Genomic DNA, 23,381 nt, shown 5'->3' on the forward strand with positions numbered 1-23,381 from the left:
TTCTCAAGGCACAAATGATAATTCTAGTGTTCAGATACTTTAAAGATATTTTTAGAAATTTCAAAGCTCTATAATAGTTGCTGAGCTTTGCTATGTAGAATAAACTTAAAGTAAAAAGAAAAATACTTTGCAAAATTTCAAAAAGAGAATTTTGAAAGCTCTAAAATTTCTGGAGGCATGAGAGAAAATTACAAATTGAAGTAATAACAGTCAGAATCCGCTAACGTCACAGTTCCAATATTCCCTCATGAAATTAGTCTCTGTAAAATAATCTTTTAGAGTAGCATGACAGAATTCAATTGTTTTATAGGCACCTTTTTACTGAAGATGTTAAGTATTTTTGTAATATTGTTCCTTTAAATTAATTTTGAAATTAAAAGTTAGGTAGATTTTAAGTAAGTTCCATGAGCTCTAGACCCATATATTCAAATTTCCTTCTTGGTATTCTTTGGTTGTCTTGTGGACAACTGAAATTTAACTAGTCCAAAACTGAACTGGTCATTTTTCCCCATAAACCATCTCCTACTTGTGTATTCTTTGTCATGACAATTGGTACCACCACAAAATCACCCAAGGTAAAAAAATCTTGGCAGCCATCCTAAAACCATGTTTTTTCCTCCCTTTTCATATTCAATTTTCATATTCAATTCTTCAGTCAGCCCTAAGTGTCTCTTAAATTTGTCCCTCCTACCTTTCCCCACTGTCCTGATCATTTCTTGGCTGGGTTCCTACATTACTGCAATATCTTTTAAACTGGTCACCTTGAATCCAGTCCACTTCCTCCACGGACACTTTTAGCAGCATGCAGTAGCTGAGCTACATGTCTGCTTAGGAATCATTTAATGCTGTCTTGGGCATTTCAAAATAAAATCTGTCTAATAAAGTGCTCCCTGGTTTGACTGAATCTTTTTCTTTAGTGTTATCCCTTGCCACTCTGCGCTCTATTATCCATTCATGCCCCATTGCTTTAGCCAGAAAGGGCTATTTGCCATTGTTTCCTCTCTCTGGAACACCCTTTTATTCTTTCTCTGATTGTCTATCTCTTATTCTTTCAAAATCCCTGCTTTCAATTCTTTTTAGGTATATAAATAGTAGAAGGATTGGGGGGCCATATGATAATTCTATACTTAATTTTCTGAGGTACTGCCAAACTGTCTTCCACAGTGACTGCACAATTTAATATTCCCAGCAGCAATGATTGAGTGTTCCTATTTCTCCACATGCACTCCAACCCTTGTAATTCTCTGTGTCTGTTCTTTTTTTAATAGTGGCATTCTATTGGGTATGAAATGCATCTCATTTTTTTATCATTACTTTTTTAAAAATTCAATTTTATTGAGATATATCCACATACCATACAATCATCCAAAGTGTGCAATCAGTTGTTTACACTACCATTATATAGTTGTGTATTCATCACAATTAATTTTTGAATATTTTCAAAATGTTCAGATGGCTTATATTCTACTTCACTAATCCTTTCTTCTGCCTCTCCAAGGCTGTTGTTGTATGTCTCCATTGTGTTTTTCATCTCTCCTATTGTACCTTTCATTCCCATGAGTTCTGCCATTTGTTTTTTCAAGCTTACAAAGTCTTCCTTATGGTCATCCATGTCATCTTAAATCCTTCATCTCTTTTGCCACATTTTCTTTCAACTCATTGATTTGATTTAGAATATTCATTTGAACATCTTTAATTAGTTGTTTCAACTCCCGAATCTCAGTTGAGGTTAGTTTGTTCCTGTAGACTGGGATATATCTTTTTTTAAAAAAAATTTTTTTAAAATTTATTTTTCATTTTATTTTTATTTTTATCTTATTTTATTTTTTTTAATTTTGAAATAAATTCAATGTTATAGGAACAGTTGCAAAAACAATACTAACCCCATACACAGAATTCCATCATACCCTGACCCCCCTCCCCCATTAGCTCAATCCACCAACTTTAACATGCTGTCACATCACTATTTCTTTCCCTCCCTCCTTCACTCCCTCTCTATCTATCATCCATCATCTATTGCTCTGTCTTCTGAACATATGAGAGCTAGCGGCACACATCCTTGAACATACACTGTAATTCACGTATACACTTCCCATGAACAAGAACATTCTTTTATGCAATCCCATTAAGTGAAGCTAAGAAGTACAAGAGATTCAACAATGATACAAAGCTTACATTCTACATTTCCTTTACCTTATGTCTCAACTGTGTCCCTTTGAGCCACTTGTCATCTATCCTCCAATCCCATCCAAGTTCATCCTTGGCATTCAATTGTCAACTATTTAGACTGTCTTTTTTTTTTTTTTTTTTCAGTTGTGGAAACATATATACAGCCTAAATCTTCCCATTCCACCCCCTCCCTAGCCTTTCATTAGTGGGATTAATCACATTTAGAATGTTGTAATGCTCTTTCCCACCATCCATTACTAGAAATTTCCCTTCACCTCAAACAGCAACTCTACACTCATTTCTTAACTCTCCATTGCCCATTACCCCATTTCTCTTAACCCAAACTCTACGTTTCATCTCTATGGTTATATTCTCTGATAATTTCTTTGTGTTTACTGTGGGGCTTAAAATTAAACTCTTAAATCCATAACAATCTTGTTTTTCTTTGATACCACCTTCACTTCAATAGGACACATAAACTATGTTCCTATACTCCTCCATTATATAGTTGTCTAAAATTACATATTTTACATTGAGTTCAAAACCACTGATTTGTCATTAGAGTTTGTGTATTATATATCATGTAGGAAGTAGATAGTGGAGTTACAGTTCAAAAATTATTGACTTCTATTTGTATTCCATTGTGGTTGGAGAATGTGCTTTGAGTATATTCAATTTTTTTTTTTTTTTTTAATTTCTTGAGGCTTGTTTTATGTCCCAGCTTATGGTCCCTTCTGGAGAAAGATCCGTGATCACTAGAGAAAAATGAGTGTCCTGGTGATTTGGGATGTAAGGTACTATATATGTCTGTTAAAATTCTCTATATCTCTTTCTCCTTTCTTTATTTCTCTGTTGGTAGGGCTCCCTTTAGGATCTGAAGTAGGGCAGGTCTTTTATTGGCAAACTCTCTCAGCATTCGTTTGTCTGTGAAAAATTTAAGCTCTCCCTTAAATTTGAAGGAGAGTTTTGCTGGATAAAGTATTCTTGGTTAGAAATTTTTCTCTCTCAGAATTTTAAATATGTCATGCCACTGCCTCCTTGCCTCCATGGTGGCCGCTGAGTAGTCACTACTTAGTCTTATGTTGTTTCCTTTGTATGTGGTGAATTGCTTTTCTCTTGCTGCTTTCAGAACTTGCTCCTTCTCTTCAGTATTTGACGGTCTGATCAGAATATGTCTTGGAGTGGGTTTATTTGGATTTATTCTATTTGGAGTTCGCTGGGCATTTATGCTTTGTGTATTTATATTGTGTAGAAGTTTTGGGAAGTTTTCCCCAACAATTTCTTTGAATACTCTTTCTAGACCTTTACCCTTCTCTTCCCCTTCTGGGACACCAATGAGTCTTAAGTTTGGATGTTTTATTTTATCTATTGTATCCCTGAGATCCATTGCGATTTTTTTCGATTTTTTTCTCCATTCTTTCTTTTGTTCTTTCATTTTCTGTTCTGTGGACTTCTAGGACACTTAGATGTTGTTCAGCTTCCTCTAGTCTTATATTGTGAATATCCAGAGTCTTTTTAATTTGGCCAACAGTTTCTTTTATTTCCATAAGATCTTCTATTTTTTTATTTACTCTTGCAATGTCTTCTTTATGTTCTTCTAGGGTCTTCTTTATGTAGCTTATATCCTGGGCCATGGTCTTCTTGATGTCCTTTAAATCCTTTGCCATGTTTTCATTCCTCGATTGTAGTTCTTTGATTAATTGTGCAAGGTACTGTGTTTCTTCTGATAATTTGATTTGTGTGTTTGGAGTTGGATTCTCCATATCGTCTAGTTTTATCATATGCATTGAGATTTTCTGTTGTTTTTGGCCTTTTGGCATTTGCTTTGCTTGATAGGGTTCTTTGAAGTTGTAAAAAAAATACCTATCTAATTTTTCAGAAATACAGTTTGGTGGCATACACATTCTCTAACTAACCAGCAGATGGCGTCTGTGAGTCACCTGTACCCCTCAAGTCAGTTCTCAACCTTGTCCCCATGGTGTGTGGGGAAATGATTCTTGTGGGGTTCAGTTGGAGAATTCAGTTTGGGTGTGTTCCTGGAGCCGTCTGCCCTGAATGTGGGGCATGTGTACAGGTGGCCAGGGAGGAAGGACAGCTTTAATATTCAAATCCCCCAGATTCTCAGAGATTCAAAGCCACTGCAAGTGTCTAAGCCTTCATTTCGTTTCAGCCCCAGACCCTCTCTCTTGCTGTCCCACAAACCACCAGACTTGGCGTAGTGTTCCTGGGTTCTCCAAGCAGGTCCCCCCTCCCAGCTGTGATCCTCCAGGAGCTCTGCCGAGGGAATGCCGTGCTACGTCACTAGTGTGCGCCATCACTCAAGGGAAGCCCCAGGCCGCCAGGCTGTGCCGGGGCGCTTTCAGCCGGATGCAAAAATGGCTGAACGGGGTGTCTCAACACCCCCCTCCTCACACAGTTCCTCCTTTCCAGCTCTGGGACAACTGGCAGGGCTCTGGGCTGTGGGCACGGCCCCGGGCAGAAATTTATCCAGTCCTCCGGGGAGCCAGCTGCTAGCCACGGGGTTTCTTTCTGCTTCTGGCTCTCCCCTCCATTCCCCCGGCCCCAAGGGTATCTGCAGCAGGCTATCTTCCAGGCCAGACACCGAGAGGCGCGCCCAGCCCCCTCTTGCTGTGTTTTACTGCGTGGTTCTCACTATCGCAGCTGCAGCTGCTTCTGGGTTTTTCCCTTTTTTTTTTTTTTTTTTTCCAAAGTTCCCGTCGGTCTCCAAACACCAAACCCTGGCTTCCCCAGACCGCCGCGCGGCTGCGGGTCTTCCAGCCAGCTTACTCGCTTGTTTCAGAATGCAGACTCCCGGTTTCACCAAGTATACAATCCCTGGGAACTAGCAGACCTTGTCCAGCTGGTGCATCGCTGTAACTGGTATTCTGGGTCTCTTTCTGGTTTTTATCTAGTGTTTTTCATGGAGGTGTTTTTTTTGCCCTGTCTCACCTAGCTGCCATCTTAGTTTCTCTGGGCTATATGTTCATGTTTTGTGGTGTGGCTCATGATTTTTTGCTTTCTAGGCATTTGGTTTTCTTGATTGGTTTATTCTGGAAGTTATTTTCTCTCTTTTGCCTAGGGTTTTCTTGTTGTTTGTCTTTGATCTCTATCTATTCTTTGTTTCTCTCACTGGCCAGTTGTCAGATTGGCTCTGCCTCCCATTCTCCCCCCCCACCCCGCCCCAAATCAGGCACCCATCATGGCCTTCCAAAGGGATGGGAGGTAGGCATTGGACATCCCAGCAAGCACACTGTTTGTGGTAGTACAAATCTGCTGGCTCCAGTGCTGTTCTGTTTTTACCAGCCAGCAAGACCTGGGTTTGTTTTAGAGCCCTGCTTTAACAGTTTATTTCTAGCCAAAACAGTGCCAGGTTTCTGTACAGCATGGGTAGACCAGCTCCTGTGGTCCTAAGAAAGGGTCTGGAGCATCTTTTAAAGGTACAATCCTCTTGCACCTTCCAGACTGTCTAACAGATGGCACTGCTCAGTAACTTAATTGCCAGCAGAAGTTGCTTTGCCTCCAAGCACAGGATGCATCTACACAGGTGAGCTGAAACTGTGGGATTCCTATGCCTTCACTTTGCCAGTCAAGATCTGGCCCAATGTGGGTCTCCCCTGTGGCAAAGTACTCCCTAAGCTGACCCAGTACTTCAGCCATCCCCCAGGCAAGGAAATGGCTGCTGGCTATTGCATCCCTCAAGGGTAGGGGAAGGGCTTTCAGACCTAGGGTTGGAAATACAGTCTCTGTCCATGTTTTTAAAGTCTCTTTGTCCCTCACTGACCTGGGCCTTGAAATGTCCTGCCCTGTCCCCTGAGTCTTCAAATGGTGGGGTACGTTTCACTACTGTGAGAGATTTTATAAACTGTTTCCCTGGTGGGAGAAGTCCTGTCTGCTCATTCTGTGCCTTTCCCACACTGAGTTTGAGTTGGGGGAGGAGGGAGAGGACCTTCTAGTCCTAGAAGGAAGATTCCTACCTGTTATTTCTTCTCTTTCTTCAATTTGGCATTTGCAGAGTCCTTCTCCGTCTGCCTTCTCCTCCACCATTTCAAACAATTCAGAATTGTCCTTTTTTTCACTGAATCTCTGGAGAGATGTTTTCAGTAGCCATGTTGATGATGTCACCCCTCATTGTGGTTTTGATTTGTATTTCCCTAATAGCTAGCGATGTTGAAGCATCTTTTCATGTGCTTTTTAGCCATGTATATATCATCTTTGGAGAAATGTCTGTTCAAGTCTTTTCCCCACTTTTAAGTTGGGTTGTTTGTCTTTTTATGGTTTAGTTGTGCGATTTCTTTGTATATTCTTGATATTAAACTCTTATTGGACATGTGGTTTCCAAATATTTTTTCTCATTGCATAAGTTGTCATTTCACTTTTGTGATAAAGTCCTTTGATGTACAAAAGTTTTTAATTTTGATAAGGTCCTATTTATCTATTTTTTTCTTTTGTTGCTTGAACTTTCGTTGTAAAATCTAAGAAACCATTGCCCAACACATGATCTTGAAAATGCTTCCCCATGTTTTTTATTAGGAGTTTATTATATTTAGGTCTTTGATTGATTTTGAGTTCATTTTTGTATATGGTGTGATATTGTATATAGTTTTATATTGTTCATTCTTTTGCATATGGATATCCAGTTTCCCAGCACTATTCATAGAGGAGAGTATTCCTTCCCAATTGAATGAACTTGGCAGCCTTGTCAAAAGTCAGTGGCCATTCAGATGAGTAATAAAATAATGACAAAATATGTAAATAATAGGGGAGATAAGGGGTATGGGATGGCTTGAGTGTTCTTTTTTATTTCTTTTTTTATTTTTTAATATTTTAAAATATTTTTTTCTTTATTTTGGAGTAATGAAAAGGCTCAAAATTGTGGCAATGAATGCACAACTATATGATGATACTGTGTGCCATTGCTTGTATACTTTGGATGGATTATGTGGTATGTGAGTATATCTCAGTAAAATTGCATTAAAAAAATCAGTGGCCATAGATACAAGAGTCTATTTCTAAACTCAGTTCAATTCCATTTGTCTGTGTATCTATTCTGGTGCTGATGCCATGCAGTCTTGACCATTGTAGATTTGTAATATGCTTTAAAGTCAGAAGTGTGAGTCCTTCCATTTCATTCTTTTCAAAGTGACTTTAGATATTTGAGGCCCCTTACCCTTCCAAATAAATTTGATAATTGGCGTTTCCATTTCTGCAAAGTAGGCTGTTCTGATTTTATTTGGGATTGAATTGAAGCTGCAAATTAATTTGGGTAGAATTGACATCTTGATATTTACTCTTCCAATCCATGAACATGGAATGTCCTTCCATTTATGCAGGTCTTCTTTGATTTCTTTTAGCAATGTTTTGTAGTTTTTTGTGTACAAGTCCTTTATATTTTTGGTTAAATTTATTCCTAGATATTTGATTTTTTTAGTTGCTATTGTAAATGAAAGTTTTTTTTTTCTTGATTTCCTCCTCAGATTTCTGAATACTAGTGTGTATAAAACACTACTTATTTTTGAGTTTTAATCTTGTACCATGCCACTTTGCTGAATTCATTTATTATCTCTGGTAGCTTTGTTGTAGATATTTTGGGACTTTCTATATATAGGATCATATCATCTACAAGTAGTGAAAATTTTGTTTCTACCTTTCCAATTTGGATGCTGTTCTAATATGCTAATGTTGCCAGAATGCAAAACACCAGAAACGGATCGGCTTTTATAAAGGGGGTTTATTTTGTTACAAAGTTATAGTCTTAAGGCCATAAAGTGTCCAAGATAAATAATCAACAATTGGGTACCTTCACTGGAGGATGGCCAATGGCATCTGGAAAAACTTTCTGTTAGCTGGGAAGGCACATGGCTGGAGTCTGCTCCAGAGTTCTGGTTTCAAAATGGCTTTCTCCCAGGATGTTCCTCTCTAGGCTGCAGTTCCTCAAAAATGTCACTCTTAGTTGCTCTTGGGGCATTTTTCCTCTCTTAGCTTCTCTGGAGCAGAAGTCTGCTTTCAACAGCTGTCTTCAACTGTCTCTCATCTGCAGCTACTCTCTCTGCTCCTGTGCATTCTTCAAAGTGTCCCTCTTGGCTGTAGCAAGTTTACTCCTTCTGTCTGAGCTTATATATTGCTCCAGTAAACTTATCAAGGCCCATGCTGAATGGGCAGGGCCACACCTCCATGGGAACTATCCAATCAAGGTTATCGCCTACAGTTGGGTGGGGCACATCTCCATGGAAACACTCAAAAAATTACAATCTAATCAACACTTTTATGTCTGCCCACACAAGATTACATCAAAGATAATGGCATTTTGGGGGACATAATATATTCAAACTGGCACAGATGCCTTTTATTTCTTTTCTTGCCTAACTACTCTAGCTAGAACTTCCAATACAATGTTAAATAACAGCAGTGACAGTGGGCATCCTTGTCTTGTTTCATATCTTAAAGGGAAAGCTTTCAGTCTTGCACATTAAGTAGGATGTTAGCTGTGGGCTTTTCCTATATGTCCTTTAACATGTTGAGGAAATTTCCTTCGATTCCTATTTTTCTAAGAGGGTTTTTTTTTTTTTTTTTTTTTTTTTTAAATCAAGAAACGATTCTGAATTTTGTCAAATGCATTTTCTCCATCAATTGAAATGATCATTTTTTTCCCTTCATTTTGTTAATGTGCTATATTACATTAATTCATTTTCTTATGTTGCACCACCCTTCCATACTTGAGATAAATCCCACTTATGATGTATAATTCTTTTAATGTGCTGTTAGATTCATTTTGCAAGTATTTTGCTGATGATTTTTGCATCTATACTCACAAGAGAAATTGGTCTGTAATTTTCTCTTCTCTTGGTATCTTTATCTGGCTTTGGTATCAGAGTTAATGTTGGCCTCATAGAATGAGTTAGATAGCATTCCCTCCACTTCAGCTTTTTTTGGAAGAGTTTCAGGAGGATTGGTGTTAACTCTTCTTGGAATGATTGGTAGATTTCACCTGTTAAGTCGTCTGGTCCTGGGCTTTTTTGGAGGAAGGGTTTTGATGACTGTTTCAGTCTCTTGTAATTGGTCTGTTGAGATCTTCTATGTTTTCTACAGTCAGTGTAGGTTTTGGCATGTTTCTAGGAATTTGCCCATTTTATCTAGGTTGTCTAATTTGTTGGCATACAGTATCTTCCTATGATCCTTCTTTTTTTCTATGGGTTCAGTAGTAATATTCCCTCTCTCATTTCTGATTTTCTTTATTTGCTTCTGTCTTTTCTCAATCAATCTAGCTAAGGGTTTGTCAGATTTACTGATCTTTTCAAAGGACAACTTTCAGCTTTGTTAATGCTCTCTATTGTTTTTATTCTCGATTTCATTTATTTCTGCTCTAATCTTTGTTATTTCTTTCATTCTGCTTGCTTTGGAATTGCTTTGATGTCCTTTTTCTAGTCTTCCAGATGTACAGTTGAATCATTGATTTTAGCTCTTTCTCCTTTTTTATTGTAAGCATTTAGAGCTATAAATTTTCCACTCAGCCCTGCCTTCCCTGCATCTCATAAATTTTATGTTGCATTCTTGTTTTAATTAATCCTAAGATATTTACTTATTTTTCTTGCAATTTCTCTTTGACCCACTGATTGTTTGAGCGTGCTGTTTAACTTTCGTATATTTGTGAATTTCCGAATTCTCTACCTGTTATTGATTTCCAGCTTCATTTCATTATGGTCAGAAAAAGTGCTCAGTATATCATCAATATTTTAAAATTTATTGAGACTTGTTTTGTGATCCAACTTGTGTTCTATCCTGGAGAATGATCCAAGGGCACTTGAGAAGAATGTATATCCTGCTGTTTAGGGGTGCAATGTTCTGTATGTATTTGTTAGGTCTAGTTCATTTATCATTTTATTAAAGTTCTCTGTATACTTATTGATTTTTTGTCAAGCTGTTCTATCTATTAATCAGGGTGGTGTATCAAGTCTCCAAGTATTATTGTAAAGATGTCTGTTTCTCCCTTCAATTTTTCAGTGTTTGCCTCATGTATTTTGGGGTACTATGGTTAGGTGCATGTGATGGTTTGAAGTTGTATGTACCTCAGAACAGTATGTTTTTAAAGTTAATCCATTCATGTGGCCATGCACCCATTTTAAGGAGGATATTTTGGTGAGTAGCATCTTAAGTAGATCTTCATGAAGAAGGTATCATCTTGAAGATGCCTTGATTTGGACATTTTCATGGTCTCAGAACTGAAAGCTTGTATGCTAACAAATTCTCATTGTAAGAGTGAATGCATTTAATGGTATCTGCTTTTGTCAGTCTAGCAAGCTAGAAGAGTGCATAAATATTTATGACTGTTATTCCCTTTTGGTGTATTGCCCCCTTTATTAATATATAGTGTTCTTCTTTGTCTGTTTTAACAACTTTTGACTTATAGTCTATTTTGTCCAGTATTAGTATAGTTAACCCATCTGTTTTTTGGTTACTATTTGCATGGAATATCTTTTTCCATACTTTTACTTCCAACTTATTTGTGTCTTTGGGTTGAAGGTGAGTCTCATACACAACATATAGTTGGGCCAAGCTTTTTTGTTCATTCTGCCAATCTTTGTCTTTTGATTGTGGAGTTTAATCCATTAGCATTCAGGATTATTACTGTAAAGAGTGTACTTCGATCAGTCATTTTGTCCTCTGGTTTTTATATGTCATATCTTTTTTTTTTTTTTTTGTCTCTCTCTCTCTTCCATTATTTCAACTATCTTTTCTGTATAGTTTATCTTTTGTGTTGTATCTGAATGATTTCTTTCTCATTTCTGTTTCTGTTTATTTTTAAAATACTTTATCTGTGGTTACTCTGGGTTATATATTACACACTTACATCTATAATCTACTAATTTGAAAGGATACCAGCTTGGCTTCAATAGCATACAGATTCTCAGCTCTCATATCCCTCTCTTTCCCCTCTTTATGATGTTTTTGACCTACTTCACCTCTTTTTATTTTGCATGTCCATTATCAGTAAATGTGTCTTTTTTCTTGATCAGTTGTATTCTGGCTCTTATAGGAATTAAAGAGTAGATTTGTATATTGAGGATACAGCACTTTTGGATATTACATTTACCCTTGTAGTTTCCCTTACTGATAATCTTTTTTTTCATACTACTTCAAGCCACTCTTTCCTGTCTTTCCCTTTCAACTTGCAAACTATCTTTTATAATTTTTGTAGGGCAGGCCTTTTGTTGACAAACTCGCTCAGTTTCTGTTTATCTGAGAATATTTTAAAATCACCCTCATTTTTAAAGGAGAGTTTTGTTGGATAAAGAATTATTGGCTAGCAGTTTTTCCCCTTTTGGTAGCTTAAATATATTATACCACTGCCTTCTTGCCTCATGGTTCTGATGAGAAGTTGGTGCTTAGTATTATTAAGGAACCCTTGTATTTGACAAATCACTTTTTTCTTGCTGCTTTCAGAATTCTCTCTATATTTGGCATTTGTTGTTCTGATTAGTATGTATCTCGGAGCAGGTCTGTTAGGGTTTATTGTGCTTGGAGTATTGTGCTTATTGCACATGTATATTTATGTCTTTTATAAGAGTTGGGATATTTTTGGTAATTATTTCCTGAAATATTCTTTCTGCTTATTTTTGCTTTTCTTCTTGTTCTGGGACATCTGTGATGCATATATTTGGATACTTCATGCTGTCACTCAAATCCCTGAGACACCGCTCAATTTTTATCTATTCTTTTCTCTGTCTGTTCTTCTGACTGTATGACTTGATTGTTGTTTCAGTTTGCTAAAGCTTCTGGTGCCATATACCAGAAATGGTTGACTTTTACAATGGGGATTTATTAGTTTACAAATATACAGGTCTATGGCCATGAAAATGTCCCAATTAAGGCATCTTCTCTGAAGAAAGGCCGATGACATCCAGGGTTCCTCTGTCACGTAGGAAGACACATGGCCAGCATCTCCTGAGTCTTCTCTCCTGGGTTTCGTTGCTTTCAGATTCTGACTCTTTCAGTTTCTGTGGTCCTTGCTTGCTTCTCCTGCGGCTTTTCTCTGTAAGATCTCTGGGTGTTTCTCTCTCTGTGCTCTCTCAGCTTTTTTTTTTTTTTTTTTTTTTTTCTTTTATACTCTCATAAAGGATTCCAGTAAAGGATTAAGACTCATCTTGAATTGGGTGGGTCACACCTCGATGGAAACAACCTAATCAAAAGGCCCCACTCACAATAGATCTGCAGCCACAGGAATTGATTAAAAGAACGTGTCCTTTTCTGGGGTACATAACAGCTTAAAACCAGCACAATTGTCCTGTCTTCTAGTTCACTGATTCTTTCTACTGCCTGTTCACATCTGCTGTTCTATGCCTCTGGTGTATTTTTAATCTCTTCTGTTTTGTCTTTCATTCTCATCATTTCTGTTATGTGTCTTTTTATACTTTCAAATTCTTCTTTATGCCCACACATTGTCTTCTTAATAGCCTTCAGCTCGGTATCCATATTTTCCTTCATCTCCTTGAATTGATTTAGGAGATTTATTTGAACTTCTTTGATTAGTTTTTCAAAATTCTGTCTCCTCTGAATTTTTTATTTCTTGCCTTGACTAAGCCACATCTTGCTATTTCTTAGTATGGCTTGTCATTTTTCCCTGATGTCTGGGCCTGTGGTTATCATGATGAGTTAACACTGAAGGTCAGATTCTCCCTCTTGTCCAGGGTTTTATTCTAGATTGGCTTTCTGTTAAGGCTCTTCTTTGACTCTTGGTCCAATTTATTCTAGACCTTTACAGTTGCCTGTGTTTGTTTAGATTTTCTCAACCCTTCCTCATCTGATTTTTGCCCTGGATATGTGGCAAAATTTTTAAGATTATACTTTTTGTGCAATTATTTCACCTCCAGAAAAAAGCTTCCTTTCCTCTGTTTCTTCTCTGGGAATCTGGGTCTGTTCTGTTTGCTTTTGTGCAGAGTTTCTCCCCAGTTCCTGTGATTTGTTTAAATTCTCTCCCTCACTTAGTGCCCTCTTTTCATTACACTTTTCAATTCTGGGACCCATCCTGAGTTACAGCAATTCAGTTTTACCCCATTTTTGCGTGTATATGAGCCTTTTTTGCCTCCAGTTTCTTTCCCAGTAGGGAATTGTGCCTCAGAGAGCCAGATGGGTCAGTCCAGAAAGGTCAGTCACTCCAGAAGAGTCCTTTTTGTGTAGTGGTCCAGCCAACAGAAACTAAATGTGCACACCTCTTGCCAACAGTTCTTTTTTTTTTTCTCCTGGGGGCCCTTTTGTATTTAACACACCTCAGCAGCTTGTGTTCCACCCTGGTCTCTGTGGACGTGGGTTCCTGTGCCTGGATGTGTAGGGTTCTGACTTGCTGCTGTGAGTGGCTCTGTGGTCTGCATCCAGCAGGTGGGTCCTGGGCTGCTGCCTCGGTGCACCTCCCAAGCTGTGTGGGACTGAGTGAGGGGAAGGGTCCCATGACAGATCCTGCCTGATTTTGGAGGTTATTTTACTTTTTCTTCAATTCAGCAATTGAGTCCTTCTCCAGTCTCTGTCATTCTCCAGAGTTCTAAGCAAGTAGGATTTGTCCTTTCATTAGCTGATTCTCTGGGGAGACTTTTCCAGGCAATGTCTTATGTCACCATGTTGATGATGTCACCTCTATCCTCATTCTTGATTTAATTGCTTTTTCCCACCCCCCACCCAAACACAGTAAGGAACCTGAAAACAACCATTGTATCTTTTGCTTGTTGTCCCCAGAGCCAGTGCAAAGATGCCACTCAATAAATAATGGAAATTCATTTATGTGAATGAATGAATAAATCAATATGCAAGAATGGTTTAATACTTTAGTCACTGGAACTTTAATACATTATATGATTTGAGCATATGTTTTCCTAGAAACTACTAATTATCTCGTCCAGAGTAGGGATGAAGTAGTGCTTCAGGGTCTAGCACAATGTCTTGTACATGGTGGATGTCCAAAAATGTTTATTGAATGGTTAAATGTGTTTATATTTTTACTGATTTTTCTCTCTTATTTGTCCTGATTTAAAGATCTTCCTTCAAATGCTTCTTACTAAAATGTAGCAGTGTATCTTTATTTTTTAAAGAATTTTTAAAGAAGCCTTCTTATCCTCCCAAGATCATAGTCAATGCTAAGCACAATCATGTCTTTGAAACTAATAAAATGTCCATATCCATTCAATTTTAAGCTATTTTCTTGTCATTAATATGAACTCAGTAGAACATCCTCAACTATCTAAAATGATTTATATGTTCCGCAAAAGTCTAGTTTTCTAGTTTCTTCCTTGTTTTTATCCATTTTAACTGTAAGATTCAAGTTACATTTTAACTATAACTCTAACCCTTTCACTTTTTTTTTCTCTGAGATATTAACTTCCTCTTCCCTCATAGCATATTATATATTTGAGTCACTTCTTTTGTGACATTTCTTTTAGACTTAAGGGTAATACATAGCTTGTACATGTGATTGCATTATATGTGTTCAAATTAATCAATCATGTTTATTAAATTTTGAAGGGTCAAAAGGGAGAACATGGAAGACAAGGGATTCCAGGGCAACAGGTACTTTTTTCTTTGATGAAAAATGAAATAATGAAATCATGTAAATGGAAAATGTCAAGAGAGGGTTACTTTCAAATAAAAATGTGTGTGGGAGAAGGGTAGGTATAACACATTCTAGGTATATAAGCATGAAAATGTTGGATGGTGATAATGGTTTTCTTTCTTTGTTTTAATCTTGATTTTCTCATACTGGTTAAATTTATGACTAGGCTTTTCAATGTTTTTTTCTGACCAAGTATGACTGAAGGTAGAAAATACCACCCATTTCTTGGGTAGTTATTGGCCAGAGGCAGCTGCACGATGGCAGCGTTTCCATACATGGTGTTTAGTCTTGATTTTCTTCTTGAACTGTGAATAGTCAGAGCCACATGTCATGAAGAAATGTATTTTTTGCCCTCTGGTTTATCCAGAGGTATAATTTACTGCTCTCAAGACTTATTAAAATGCTATTCTGAGGGGGACTGTTTTATGGAATAGATGTACAGTAAGATTGTCTTGCTTCTTTGCTGACTAAATTCTCCTCATTAAGTAGTTTTTCAGGAAGATTCCTGTGTAGTACGTAAGTTTGATCAGAGCCAAATTGGACAAAGCGAAAAAAGAGTAAAAGTAATTAGTACTTATGTAGCATGACTGTAGCATGTTGAGCTCAGTTATAACTTGGCCCTGAATGAAAGGGCAAACTGTGCTAACAGTCCTCCAAGGGTGGACCTCTTTTCCTGAGTGCAGGTGGGAAAGAAATGCAGGCATGAGACCAATTATGGAAGTAGGGGGAATAATTGTGTAACAGTGTCCCCAAGGACAGGGGTCTCTGTGTCCCTTAATGGAAGAATCAGAGAGACCATGGGAGTGAGTGTATTTGGGAGCATATAACCCCAGGGTTGTCTGTATACAGGTTAGAAGGTGAGTGCTAGATATTAAGGACTGAGAATTTAGATGCTGACAGTAAAAGCAAAAGTAACTGAGAGAAAAAATGAATTGGCCTGTATAATTATCTTCCCATACACTAAACGATCTTAATTTTGTGCTCCTCTACTTGACTCAGATGCATTCAGTGACACAATTGACTTTGTTCCTGTTTCCTTTCCTGGCAACACAGACTGACCCTCTCCTACGGTATCTATAAACAGCACTTCTCACAGGAGCATCTTCACCCCTTCATCTGCTCAACTTCCTGAACCCAGGCCTTTCACCAAAAATTGTTACTCGCAGTAACTCTCTGAAAAGAGGGATGTTTCTTTGGAATTGGAGCTCAAAATTTAGCTAGCTCATAATAATGGTTATTTACATAACTGTTTCATTCCTAGAACTGAATATTTGTAGCTGCTGCAGGTCAAATCATGTAAGCTAGAATGGGGTTCTACTGGATTTAAAATACATTACTATGTTTTATAAAAATTAAAACTCAAATCAGATTAATGATAAGGAATTTTATTCTGTGATTAAGATATTGTCAGTTTTCCCAGGTATGTGTAATAAAAATTAAATTTTGATTGTGTGCTATTGATAAAAGATGAGTTAGGTATCATTAAAAGTGATTCATCAGATAGAAAACATCTATTTTTTCTGTCTAAACCATCCCCTGCTAATAATTCCTCCAAGGTACCATTAACTTGCTTTTTTCTCTTCAAGGAACTAGTGTCTTCAGATCTGAGTTCCCTAGAAAGCTTCTGCCCTAGATTCACTGGATGCTGCATTTCCCATCATCAGGAACTGAGCCTGCATAGAGCGCTCAGGGGCCAGAGCAGCTGTTGCTTTTCAGCAACTGAATAGTCATCCCAAGATCTTTATGCAAACAGTCTTATGTAAAACTGTCATCCTACCAAGTGCTGCTCCTGTGGAATTTTTGGCCTTCATTTGGTAAATGGAGTCCAAATGAGCTTTTCTCTCATGAAATCATCTTAATGGATTTTCAGAAGGCAGCTGTTTTCAGTTTCAGCTCTAATTCCGTTCCAGTCCTAAACTCTATTTGATCTTTTCTCTTGCATTGCCTCCAGCTGTAGGATTATGTCTTGTAAAACTGCCTTTCTTCAGAAACAAACCTCAATATGTAAAGAATGGCCTTACCAAGAGTGGTTGACTCACTAATATATGATCACACTTTCATTTGATTAATTCTCATCTAATTTTTCTTCCTTTGTGTCTAATTTGAATACCCACATTTAAAGGACCTGAAAATAAATCACAATAAACACCCCAAAAAATTAATGTTATATGTTAAATTTCATATTGAACTGAAGAACACCAAGCTTTAATTTTAAATCCTACCTGTGTATGTGGAAATTATATCCTTTTCCCTGAACTGATAATTGAGTGGTTTTGGGTACCTACTGTGAAATAAATTTCAAATATGTAAAATTTTAGTATGTCTCCTGAGAGTTCTTATCATCTGTTACTCACTTGAATAAATATGTGAAAGTGAAGAGTGGGAAACAATTTAATAGAGCCTGTGGTGGGATGAATAAATCAAGCCATCCAGATGTCCAGTGATTGTAATGAGCAGTGAGCTCCACGTATGGGATCCCCAGTGTTTATATCTCAGAGAAAAAATATTATATTGTATATTACACTGATTCCCTAATCTAATTACTAGCAGGGGATGGTTTAGACAGAAAAAATAGATGTTTTCTATCTCATGAATCATTTTTAATGATATCTAACTCATCTTTTATCAATAGCACACAATCAAAATTTAATTTTTATTACACATACCTGGGAAAACTGACAATATCTTAATCACAGAATAAATATTCCTTGTCATTAATCTGATTTGAGTTTTAATTTTTATAAAACATAGTAATGTATTTTAAATCCAGTAGAATCCCATTCTTTCTTACATGATTTGACCTGCAGCATCTACAAATATTCAGTTCTAGGCATGAAACAGTTATGTAAAAAAATATTTTTATATTACCCAGTGAGCCTATTGCCTAGTCATTAGTCTCCTTTAAAAAGGCAACAGAGTTCTCTTATATGTGTAATTCTCTCATTAATTTCGAAAATCACTATTTTCCAAAGTGAAACTTGAAGTTTAATGAAATGTGTGATAAAAGATGTATACCACATTACCAATATTGTAGTTTTTTGTATTTATTATAGTTTATTCCCCTATTAATTTTCAAAGGGAATCCAAGGCGAGCATGGTGCAGAAGGAGAGGTATGTTTCTACCTGTATTATGTTCCCTTTCTTCAGTCCTTGACTGAGTTTTCAATACTCTATTAGTCTAGCTATTGACATCTCCAAACAGAGAATGTCTTTCCTGTTCTTCAGTGGTAGTTCCTAATTAGTGATGTTTGGAATATGTATATTTACTCTCACTAATTAAATTGGGTATGAAATGTTTTCTGTTTGCCAGTTTTACTGGTTCTCCTTGATGGGGAGCTCAATTTTTTCTGCACATTTTTCAGTGAAGAATATTCTGTGTTTCCATATTTACCCCACTAGAATGTAAGCTCCTCGGGAACAGGACTGTATCATGTTCATTGTTGTATCTCTGGCTCTGTACATATTGCCTACTCCAGTAGACTCAATGAATAGTGGATGTCTTCAGGGCTGAATGGCTGCATGGATGAGTGGATACATGGAGATTAATATGATAGGAAATTTCCCTCTTACCAATAGCAATATTTCCCAGTTTCCTACATCACACATGGGTGTGTTTGTGAATATTCATGTCCTTAAGTTCTTTTCTGATGCAATCACGCATTCTGCAATATTTGAGTTGGACTTCTAAAGATTTCTTTTGGTTTTAGAAAGGCGAAAAGGGAGAACCTGGTGTCAGAGGTGCCATTGGACCAAAAGGAGAATCTGGGCTGGATGGCCTGGCGGGGCCTGTGGGTCCCCAGGGGCAACCTGGGGAAACAGGTCCCCAAGGACCTCCAGGATTGGATGGGAAGCCTGTATGTACACTGCTGCTTTTATGGCTTTCATATTTTTCATTGCCTTTTACTTGGTATGTTTATGTTATAATCCTAATTATTTGATGCAGGGGAGAGAATTTTCAGAACAGTTTATTCGACAAGTTTGCACTGATGTGTTAAGAGGTAAGTCTCAAATATAGAGTTTTTAATAACTTTTTGAAATTATAGAAATAATAAAATTCTTTGTAGAAATTGTAGAAGATGTAAATAGGATAAAGAATAAAATTAGCAACATTTATAAACCTGTCTCTTTTTTCCCTAGATAGATATTTTTATACAGATGAAACATTATAGATATTCTTGCAATCTTTTTATAAAGCAGTTTATCATTATTATTTCAGCATTAATTAAATTTTCCTTGTAACATAATTATTGATAAATTAATTTATAAATATGGCTGTGTATAATTTCATTTATCAATTTCTTATTTGGGGGAACTTTCACATTTTTCCCCTATTTTAAACAATTGCTATGATAAAATTTGTACACATAGCAATGACTATTGCCATAGTTAAATTCCTAGAAGTGAAATTATTGGCCAAAAGAGGTATACATAATTCAATGATCAAATATAGCTTTTTTCCTGTAAATTAAGACAAAAAATTTGGAGATGTTCTCTCTCCATCTAAACACAAAGTTTCTTTGTTTTGAAGCCCAGCTACCAGTCTTACTTCAGAGTGGGAGAATTCAAAACTGTGATCATTGTCAGTCCCAACATGGTTCTCCGGGTATTCCTGGGCCACCGGGTCCCATAGGGCCAGAGGGTCCCCGAGGATTTCCTGGTTTGCCGGGAAGAGATGGTGTTCCTGGATTAATGGGTACCCCTGGACGCCCAGGTGCTAAGGGATTAAAAGGTACTTAATTTGTTTGAATACGCAACTGAACAACAACAACAAAAAGGTATTTTTATATTCACACCTAAATGCATTTAATGGGTGAGCATTCATCTTTGTTTTTATGGATGATTATATCATTTGCTGTAGCTAAATTGTAAATCTCTTGAGTCTTAAAATAATTTGTCAATTGAGTTAAAGAACAATTCTATTTTTTTTTTTTTTTGAAGCTGTATTCTTGAGAGAGGTCAAAATAATGAAGCATGTGAAGTTAAAAATTAGAAAATGTTGACAACGTGCTTTGAAGTTTTTCTTAAGTCTGATAAGGTCTTTAAACTGAAAATCACTGACACCAAATCCTTTATTCTGACTTTGGTCAACTTTCTGTAGAGTTAGCTACCTTTTTCATCTTTTTTTCTTTATAAGATAAACTATGTTTTGCGACCAAATTTTCTAACAAAACTTATTTCTCTTTGCCTTTGAATATTTATGTAAAATGTTGGTTGATATTTGTCCTCTTTTTGTCTAATATTATATGAACAACTTAGAAGTTTCAAGAAAGTAGTAAAAGAACAACTATTTTTAACAAAAGGGTTAATAATCCCAAACTATTTCCTTTTCTTAGTATCTAATTCTTATTAACTCTTTTGTCTAGGTCACTGGTAATGGTAGATATTTTTTGTGTCAAAAATTCTGTTTCCCATAAGTAAAAAAAAAGTAGGTGGCAGGCTATTTTTAAAAGATGTTTTTTTTCTTTCAATGTGTATGTTAAAGGCTTTGAGAGAAACAATCTAAAAGGCAGTGGTTTTATAGGAAAAGTAAGCTTGCTCCCGTGTTGATACTTTGCAGGCCTACCAGGAAGAAACGGGGCAAAGGGGAGCCAAGGGTTTGGGTACCCTGGACAACAAGGTCCTCCTGGGCCCCCAGGTGAGAACTGGTCTAGGCTCTTAAGTGTTCCTGCATATTTTACTTCAAGAAAATCATCGTAAATCTCTGCCAACTAATTTGAAACAAAGACATTTGTTTCCTTTTGAGCATGAGTGGCTCATGATCAATACATATTTATTGAGCTCTAATAGTGGAAGTCTTTTATGTATATTATCTTATATTCATGAATCTGGATTATCTCTTGCTTATCTTTTAGACAGTCTAATAGCTACTCCTTAGAATCGTTCTAGAATGGTTTTAATAAACCACGCTTATCTAATGTATATCATTGTTTAATCTTTGTGACTCTCAGGGAAGCAGATTAATGTTGAGATGGGCTCTTCAGTCAGTCTTCCTAAAGTTAAGTTCATTTGCCACTAGCTCTGCAATTTAACTTTGTGGTACCTCAGCTTCCTCATTTATAAAATGGTGATGATAATGTTATCTACATCATGTTGTTATGGGAAGATTAATTGTTAGTATACAAAGCATGTTCAGAACAATGCCTGATAATCAGTTACATTTTTAATTGTTTGCTATTATTATTAGTTTAGATGCCTTTATCTCATGAAGCTTTTGAGTGGATCAAATGAATACAGTTTATATAAAGCACTTGGAAAAATACCTAAAACCATAGCTAGTGCTAAACATTTATTTGTAGTTGTAGTAGGAAATATTAGTAGTTTTATTATTAGGAAGTGCCCAAACCACTCCTCTCCAACCCCCAATCTCAATATTTTGTGTTTATTATTTTGTATTATCAACCCTTAAAGGCCAATATTCTAAGTTAACTCTTCATTCCTTTAGAGCATGCTAGTTGAATTTACTAGGGTGTCATTGACAAATTAGTGCTATAACACCTATGTGTATTTATGATGATCATACTATTATGACAGTGTATTTAGATGTAGAAACTAAAAAACATATATAATAGAAATAGTCACTTCTACTGCAAATATGGTACAAAACTGAATTGATTAGAGTTTTAATTTAACCCGTATGCCACCTGCTAATTTATAATAGAATTGGCAAAATATATGCTGAATGGAAGAAATAAAAAGTTTGGAAACCCCACAAATTGGAATAGAACATTAGTGTATTATCTTAATCAGTAATATGATTGCTACACTAACAAAACTTAGCCTAGCTTTATGAAAATTATTATTTTTGGAAGTTGCTTTTCAAAGTGGCAGGTATGTAGAATTGGCAAAAGAAGGCTTCCTCTTCACATTAGGGTAAACATGCAAATTTTTTAAAACTTTTTTATTATAATTTAAATTTCTTGTTGAATCAGTTATTTCTCCATCTAAAACCAAACTTCTCTGTTCAGATAATGCTAATGTCCATTTTAGGTCCGGAGGGCCCTCCTGGGATGAGCAAAGAAGGTCCTCCAGGAGACCCGGGTGTTCCCGGCAAAGAGGGAGTGCATGGAAAACCTGGTATCCAGGGGCAACCAGGACCCCCTGGCATCTGTGACCCATCGCTATGTTTTAGTGTAATTGTTGGAAGAGATCCATTTAGGAAAGGACCAAACTATTAGTGCCTGTTGTCTCATTCAGCAACGTAGGCATGGTGCTTTTCATTTGTGGTTTTTTGTATCTCAGGAAGATAACATTCAGTAATCCTTTGAAAAGGAACTAAAGTACCTCGGTGTTTTATTTTTTTTCTTAAGGGAAAATATATAAAAGGTCACATATGCTGGTTTTAAAGGCTCTTCAATAATTTGTAGCCTTTAAATCTGTAGCATTCACTAACTACATCTCAATGATTTCTTATACATCCATTGTTTTAATCAAAGTTGAATAAAATAATAAAAAAAAAAAACCATTGCCTGTTAGTCAATTCTTCCCACTGTGAAATGTTTCACATTTAGCCTCCATGCAGTAGAGTATCTTAGTTCAATATCATCTCTGTGAATTTCATGTTTCATATCTCATAGCTCATGCTTCTGTAGTAGCCAAAACATGCATTTGGTCATTGGAAATAAGAGCAGGGCTGATATTCAGCTGGGATGGATGGTATTACCATACTGGTCATATTACATCAGTGTCCATCCTTGTTGGTTAGGATCAGTGGGTTACTTGTTAAGTGTTTTGACTATCATCTCTGAACAACATTAATGCTTTTTCTTATTTTATTTGCAGATTTGAAAATCAGATTAACAATAATGCTAAGAAAAAGTATTGATTACATGAGGAACAGTCAAAATAATCAACATTTTACAAAAAAAAGTTTCACTATTCCTAGTCAGTATGTTCACAGAAAATGCAAGTTCAGAAGTTACTAAAATGACTATGCTTCATACTTGCTGATTAATTAGAATGTTTGTTGTTTGCCTTCATTTTCCATTTCACTTATTATATGTGATGTTCATATATGTTAATTTTCATTGTAGCAAAGCTAATGGGAATAAACGCTGTAGTTGAAAGGCAACTCCACAAATCCTGCTATGTCTTGATATATTTAAGCAGACTTTAAAAATTTTATGAACAGTTTTTGTGTACTGTAGTTAATACTTTTTTAAGGAACAGAATTTGAGAAATTTTGTCTTTTTGTCATGCTCTAAATTTTGTTACATGCTTGTTATTCAAAGTACAATAAAGTTTTGTCCAGACATGGTTGCAGTGTCTGTTTAAACTTAGTTTTAACTGATTGTTACATACATAATCCGTATCACATGGCCATTCATTCAGTGGATATAATTTATTACTTACCCTCTTCTGAATTGGTTCATCTAAAATTATAAGGTACTAATTCAGTTGGTGTGCTGCTCACTTAAACAGGTGCAGCATCTGCTTCTTAGCCCAGACATGGTTGCTGACTGACATTTGGCTTTAGTCACATGTTTTTTACCACTTTGAATAGGACTTTGGAGAAGACTGAAGTCCAGGGGCATAAAGCCCTTTTTGATGGTGTACCTCCAACAAAGCCTTTAGGCCTAACAATGCTACTACCCCTGCTAATTATGACATTTGCTGCCCAGTC

General features: G+C 36.5%; 1 protein-coding gene across 3 annotated transcripts in view; it reads left to right on the forward strand.

The window, feature by feature from the left end:
• COL21A1 (collagen type XXI alpha 1 chain) overlaps window positions 1-23,010 on the forward strand; it is a 211,668-nt gene extending 188,658 nt beyond the window's left edge. For 2 of the 3 annotated variants that reach the window (XM_037844100.1, XM_037844102.1), the window contains 7 exons: window positions 14,674-14,718; window positions 17,840-17,872; window positions 18,469-18,615; window positions 18,705-18,759; window positions 19,290-19,490; window positions 20,319-20,396; window positions 21,749-23,010. In XM_037844100.1, the coding sequence (XP_037700028.1) occupies window positions 14,674-14,718; window positions 17,840-17,872; window positions 18,469-18,615; window positions 18,705-18,759; window positions 19,290-19,490; window positions 20,319-20,396; window positions 21,749-21,936 (747 nt within the window). In that variant the 3' untranslated portion in view covers window positions 21,937-23,010. Of the gene's footprint in view, window positions 1-14,673; window positions 14,719-15,760; window positions 15,832-17,839; window positions 17,873-18,468; window positions 18,616-18,704; window positions 18,760-19,289; window positions 19,491-20,318; window positions 20,397-21,748 lie in introns of those variants that run through there. The other variant, XM_037844101.1, reaches the window with a different exon arrangement.
• The last annotated feature ends 371 nt before the right edge of the window (window positions 23,011-23,381 follow it).

This window comes from Choloepus didactylus, chromosome 7 (genome assembly GCF_015220235.1).
Source record: "Choloepus didactylus isolate mChoDid1 chromosome 7, mChoDid1.pri, whole genome shotgun sequence".
Classification (NCBI taxonomy): Eukaryota; Metazoa; Chordata; class Mammalia; order Pilosa; family Megalonychidae; genus Choloepus; species Choloepus didactylus.